The 7159-nt window shown below is 36.2% G+C and overlaps 1 protein-coding gene across 2 annotated transcripts in view; it reads left to right on the forward strand.

The window, feature by feature from the left end:
- Positions 1-6399, forward strand: part of SNX6 (sorting nexin 6) — a 63449-nt gene extending 57050 nt beyond the window's left edge. For both annotated transcript variants that reach the window (XM_043984716.1, XM_043984717.1), the window contains one exon: positions 4502-6399. In XM_043984716.1, coding sequence (XP_043840651.1) covers positions 4502-4555 — 54 coding nt within the window. In that variant the 3' untranslated portion in view covers positions 4556-6399. The remainder of the gene's footprint in view (positions 1-4501) is intronic.
- The last annotated feature ends 760 nt before the right edge of the window (positions 6400-7159 follow it).

The following is a 7159-nucleotide window of genomic DNA, read 5'->3' on the forward strand; positions in this document are numbered from 1 at the left end:
AAGGGCACAGTTTAGATAAATTTCTAGTGAACCATGTTGACTTGGTTTTATGGTTTTTCTCCCTCTCCATTCAGTAGCAGTAGTGGAGTAGGAGTGAAGGCAGAAAATAGTAGTACTAAGCCAGAGTTGCTATTAACAACAAAAAAAAAAGTTGCTATTAAGAACAAAAGAGTAGAGGGTTGCTACCCAGCTGAATTCTCCAAAGATTTCCCTCCAGACAACTTTAAAATAATGCTTCTAATAGAACTCTGGAGTAGCAAAGCCAAAATAAAGTCAAGGTAAGACATTTTTCCAGGCCAGTGATAGCTTAGGAGGTAAGCAAGAGAGGTCTGTGACACCAGGGTAAATCCAGCATGAAGTATACTCAGCAGCATCAGCAGTGGGTCTTGGAGGCTGCTACAATAGCAGCAGCTTTGGGAGCTCAGTCTATAGACAGTAAGGGGATTGGTCAAGTGGTCAGAAAGATTACAGGGGACTCTGATGTGACACAAGGCACAGGACTGGTAGCTGTTTGGCAATTCTGTTGCCCATACACAGTTCTGTGTTGCAGTTTCAGAGTGAAGAGGATCACTTGTGGATGATCACAAATAAGCAGGGGCCCTGGTCAGTTCCAATGCCAAGAGGAACAGATACACTTGTTGCTATAGGGCAGCAGTGGCCCTGAATAAAGATCAGAGCAAGTGACCACACCTCACCCTGGGATCATACCACCTTGAAAACACCAAAACCTTGCAGACTCCCAGAAATACCTCTGAAAACAGCAGCAGAAAAAAAAGTCTAAAGCTTGGGACAGTGCCTCCTGCCCACCCCCAGATGAATAGAATCCAACTTCAACATAAAGTTCAAAGGCCAGAAAAATTCGAAAAGAAAGGAGGAAAGAAAACAACTTGAGAAAAAAAAAACTACTGTGGCAGAAAAGACCAAGACACAAACTCGGAATAAAACAACAATGTGAAAACAACTATAAGCAAAACCTTAAAGAAAAATGCTAATCGGACAGAAGCCCAACAAGAGTTCCTGGAAGAGTTAGCAAAATGAGTGGTAAAGGACAAATTGGGAATGAAATTATTATGTGATGCAAGAAAATTATAAAAAGAATTAGCTTAGTAAAAGAGGCATACATATACAAATACTGAAGAAAATAGCACCTTAAAAAGAATTGATCAAATGGAGCAAGAGGTACAAAAGTTCTCTGAGGAATAATTCCTTAAAAATAAAAACTGGGCAAGTGAAAACTAATGACACCATGAGACAACAAGAAATGATAAAATCAAAAGAACGGGGGGAAAAAAAGAAAAATGTGAAATATCTTATGAGAAAACAATTGACCTGGAAAATAGATCAGGGAGAGAAAATTTAAGAATTACTGGACTGATAGCCATGATCAAAAAAAGAGGCTGCACATCATATTTTAAGAAATCATTAAAGAAAATTGCCCTGATATTCCAGAACCAGAGGGTAAAATAGAAATGGAAAGAATCTCCTTCCCCTCTTGGAAGAGATCCCAAAATGAAAACTCTCTGGAATATTAAAGTACGATGGAGCCGTGGCCCAGATCACACAAGATTTAGCACCTTCCACTTTCTTCAAGTACAATCCCTACAATATTTTAGAAGACAGAGGACCTAGGATTACAATGAAGATTAACTTCCCCAGTAAAACTGAGTATAATCCTTTGTGGGGGGAGGAGGGGAGAAGGATATTTAATGAAATAGAGGACTTTCAAGCATTCCTGCTGAAAAGACCAGAGCTGATTAGAAAATCTGGCATTCAAACATAAGACCAAAGAGAAACATAAAAAGGTAAACATGAAAGAAAAATCATAAAGGATTCACGGTTAAACTGTTTACATTCCTATGTGGGAAAATGATACATGTAACTCCGAAACACTTTATCATTATGAGAGCAATTAGGAGTCTTAAGTATACAGAGGGTACAAGTATGAGTAAATTATGTTGGGATGATCTCCAGAAAAAGTGGAGGGATGCACTGGGAGAAAGAGGAAGAATGGGGGGAGCGGATTATCTCACAAAAGAGATATGCAAAGAGGAGCTTTTTTAATGAAGGGGGAAATGTGGTGGGTTGGTGGGCAGTGCTCGAACCTCTTACCTGAATTTGTTCAGAGTGAAGAATACACACACATTCACACTCTAGTTCCATATAGAAATCTCTTAGCCAACAGGGAAGTAGAAAGGGAAGGAAATAAAAGGGCCAGGGGTTGGGAGTGGTATAAAAAAGGAGGGCATGTTAAGGGAGGCAGTGGTCAGAAACAAAAGATTTAAAAGAGATTTCAGGCTAAAGAGAGAGAGACTGACAAAAGAAAATGGGATGAAGAGAAATACAGAGTTAATCATAACTTTGAATGGGATAAATTCATAAAATGGATGATGACAGAAGAATGGATTATAAACCAGAATCCAATAGTATGTTAACAAGAGAAACAGTTGAAAATGACACAAGCACAGTTAAATAAAAGGCTAGAGCAGAATGCTTCAGCTGAAGTTTCAAAAAAAAAAAAAAAGCAGGGGTAGCAATCATGATCTCAAACTAAGCAAGAGCAAAAATAGACTTTCTAAAAGATAAACAGAAACTATTTTGCTAAAAGGTGCCAATGAAATAATACCACAATTTTTTACAGCAGGTTTCTCTGATAGACATCATTTCTCATATATATATAAAGAGAGAGAGAGAGAGAGAGAACTGAATCAAATTTATAAAAAGTAAAAGCCATTCCCCAGTTTATATAAATGATCAAAGGATAGGAACAGCTCTTTGTGGTGACAAAGAATTGGAAATCATGGGGATTTTCATTAGTTGGGGAATGACTGAGTAAGTTGTATATGATTGTGATGGAGTACTATTGTGGTTTAAGAAACATGGGGTGGGGGCATCTAAGGGGCATAGTGGATAAAGCACCGGCCCTGGATTCAGGAGGACCTGAGTTCAAATCCAGCCTCAGACACTTGACACTAGCTGTGTGACCCTGGGTAAGTCACTTAATCTTCATTGCCCCACAAAGAAAAGAAAAAAAGAAAGTAAGGGGGATGGTTTATAGGAAGCTTTATATGAACCCATGCATTCGTGAAGTGAGCAGAATGAGATCATTGTACATAAGTGACTGCAAGGATGATCAACTATGAAAGACTTCACTACTCTGGTCAATACAATGAAGACAATTCCAAAGGACTCATGAAAAATGCTATCCACTTCAAGAGAGAACTTATGAACATATGGAAATGTTTTGCATGACTTTGCCTGTAAAATTGATTTACTGTTGCCTTCTCAGTGGGTGGAGGAGGGGCTAAATGGAAAGAGAGAATTTGAAACTCAATATTTTTTAAATGTTAAAAAAAATAATGAAATCTTTTAAAATATGGGGAAAAAATGAAAACAGCTAAAGAACTGGGGAAACTAGGATGTTGAGGAATTGTGAGACTAGGGTGTTTGAAGGAACATCAACATGTCTTCATTTCCTACTTGGCTGCTCTCCTCTCTACTTAACAGAATCTCATTATACTGCAGAATTTCATCAATCCTGAAATTCACACCTCCTCAGTACCCCTTATTCCTGTGTTCCTTCCTTCTCTCTTATTGGAAAGGGTGCAGTATTGATAGTAGAGAGCTCTTCCCAGATCCTCTTTTTTTTTTTTAAAGGAAGCCACAAAGATGGGCAACCATATAATTTCCCACCTATCTGCACTTCTCTGATCTTCATCGTTCCTTGGAGCTTTCAACCCTACCTTTAATCTTCTTTTCATGTGTTGTCTTCCCCAATTTGATTATGAGCTTTTTTACTCTCTTTTGCTTTTCTTTATATCTCCAGTCCCTGTCTGTCAAATGGTGCTTGTTGAGTAACTGCCATGTATGTTGAAATCCTCGAATATGAAAAAGACCCTACTGTGCACCCAAGGGGTATACTAGGGTACTCAATTCCTTGAGAAAATTCAGAAATTGATTCTTTGTCCCTCTGCTTATCCAACTGGCGTACAGTAATATAGTGGTACTTGTGGGTCAGAAGACCTAATTTTGAATCATATCTTGGGTGGGCAAGTCACTTGACCTCTCTACCTATTTCCTTAGCTGTAAAACTACTGTTTAGGGGCAGCTAGGTGGCGCGGTGAATAGAGCACTGGCCCTGGATTCAGGAGTACCTGAGTTCAAATCCAGCCTCAGACACTTGACACTAGCTGTGTGACCCTGGGCAAGTCACTTAACCCCCATTGCCCTGCAAAAAAAGCAAAAAAAACAAAAAACATAAAGAGGTGGTTACTTGTCACCACTAGTTCTTATACGATTTAATGGTTCTTTGAATTTAATTAAATTTGTTGAATTTAATATGTAATTCAAAGTTAATTAAATTGCCATTTTATTTAACAATTTTCTATGGGTTAAATATTTTTAAGATTTAATGTTACCTAGTTTCTAGGGTTTTTATAGTATTTAGTTGTATTTTTCAAATAAAGTTTGTGAATTCATTAACTTTTTTGTCTTTATTTTCTAGGGTAATTTACAGCTGCTGCAAAGCTGTCTGGCAGTGCTAAATGGTGATACATAAATTACACTCCATGTTCCTGTTAACAAGGGCTGCCTTTTTATTGTGTTGTTGTTATTGTTGTTGTTATTGTTGATGATGATGGCCTCCAAGCATTTACAGGACATTGGAGGAAAAAAATCCTCTGACAAAATGCACATAATCTTCTGATTTTAAATAATGGATTAATACTACTCTCAAATGATTCCTGAGTATATAATGCAACTCTGCTCAGAAATACATATATTCACATGTACATTTATTTAATCATTGTACACTTTTCTTGTTCAGAAACCAAAAGTTGTTTTCTTGTGAAAGTAAACAATATAATTACGTTCATGTTATAAATATACTTACATGTAGCTGCCAATCTTGTTTTTCAAGTTATCGTTTGCTCAAATGGGATATGTATTTCCATTGGCTATTTTTGAGTACTGTTACTTTACTATAAAAGCATTGTTTATTCAAATATACTTGCAAATCATTTTGATTTGGCTTATTTTTAGTTAATGAATGTTTCTTAGAAGTTTTAAAACATGTTATGTAATCTCACTATGATTTTTGAAGAAAAGCAAATGCATTAGTATGTCTGCCTTAACTTGTAGACTAATTCTTATTGTAAAATAAACAGTGATAACAGTGATATTTTTAAACTACGCAGTCATTGTATCACTAAAATTTGCAGTTGCTCTAGTAAACCTACTCGTTTGTTAGGCTTTACAATGCAGGTTCAGTTTTTTAAAAGTATATATTGAACCAAGCACACCAGTCCCTCTGCAAAAAATAAATAAATAAGGTACACCTCTGCTCTCTCAACACATTCAAAGATAGAATTTAGATAAACGAATTTAGATATCTGCTTACAAAATATGGAAGCACAAAGTTGACATTGGGAATTACAGAGCCTAGTTTAGTTATCAAGCTAGTTTATGTGGTTTATGCTCTCTGACTGCTTGGTGCTTGAATTCCCCAACTTGTTTGATTTGATAAGAAAATATTTGGTAGATTTTGATTAAAAATAAGTATATAGAAACCACATTTGTTGTCACAAATTAAAATTGATTTTGACCTTTATAATGTGAATGACCATTAGTATGTTTACTGGCTTGAAGTTACATTGAGTTCAGTTTGATTTTCTCACTTTTTCTAAACATTCTTTCCTTTGAAAGTATAGTCATTTGGGGTTAGGAAAAAACCTCTAATGAGTTGGCTAGTTTACTTTCCCTGCATTGTAGCAGGTTTGTTTACATTTTCTTAAACCATTCCTGATGAATGCCTAATCTCAGTCTCAAATATCTCCAGTGCTGGTGATTCCACAATCTATTTCTATGTGTTCTGTTGCCTAACTATTGTTTCTAGTTAAATGTTTTCTAACTTTCTTAAATATCTTGATAGCATTTAAGCTATTCCTTTGTTGTTGTTTGTTGTTATCATTGTCATAGTTGTTGTGGGCTAAGACCTCATATTTGGTCCTTTGTGTAACTTCCTTTGAGGAAATACATTAGTGGGATGAGGACCATAGCTTCTGGATTTTAAATACAACTTCACTTACTGCCTTGGTGGCCTTGGGCATGTTACTTAACCTCTGCCTCAATTTCTCCAGCTATAAAAGATAAATTTGCCTACCTCACAGGGGTGTTGTGAGGACTAATAAATGTTTTAAACTATTTTGAAAATATAAAGGTACTATGTGAATGCTAAACGATAGTACAGAGCTAAAAATGCAAAATCTGGCATTTACTGTTATGCTTTTTATACTAAGCTTGATCTTTGTTTTCATTAGGAGAGGTATTGTAATTTTCACTTTGCCCTTCTTGGCATGTTGAAAATTCTTTGTTTGGCAGTGTTTGATTAATAAATAAAAGTATTCAATATATTTCACAGGGCCTTCTCCTTCCCTTTAACAGAATCCATATTCTACTCAAAGGGTTTATGTATTCCTTTCTTTCTTAAGTATTTAAACTGGAAAGGCTCTTTTGTCCTTTGTGTATAGCATGCCATAAAAATGGTGGTTAACATTAGTTACATGGCTATGATGGTTTATTTTTGCCCCAAAATGAGCTATTACCCTTCCCTTCAAAGTGACTAAACATTTATTTGCTACTTCTCTAAAATCAGATTCATGGAGTAGTAAAAAATCAATCTGACTAGTCAACAATATGGATGGTATTTAATTCTGATCTTTGATGCATACATTTTTCTGTTGTAGGAAGGGCTCTAACACCAGCACCCTCTTAGTTCTGGTTCAGTGTTGGGACAAGATGAGGCACTCACAAGTCACTGAGCATTTAACAAAAGAAATTTACCTTGCCCTAACAATAAAAATATACAAGGATACAGTGGCATTTAGTAGACACTGACCTCATCTCCATCTTGAAAATTATCAGTAAATCATCAGGATGTAACATCTTATCCACCAAATCTGAGAGATCTAGGTTCTTAAGACTTGACTGGTACTTCTTTATGTTGTGCCTTTTGATCAGGGAGGTGTGTTAGGAAAGTTGAGACCAATCAGGTTGTGTAAGGGAAGGAAGCTACATCAAGGAAGAAAGTTGCATCAGGAAAATGTTCTTTTCACACTTCTTGAAAAAGAAAATGAGTATGATACTCCAGAGATTTATAAAAACA

Source organism: Dromiciops gliroides, chromosome 2, assembly GCF_019393635.1.
Source record: "Dromiciops gliroides isolate mDroGli1 chromosome 2, mDroGli1.pri, whole genome shotgun sequence".
Taxonomy (NCBI): Eukaryota; Metazoa; Chordata; class Mammalia; order Microbiotheria; family Microbiotheriidae; genus Dromiciops; species Dromiciops gliroides.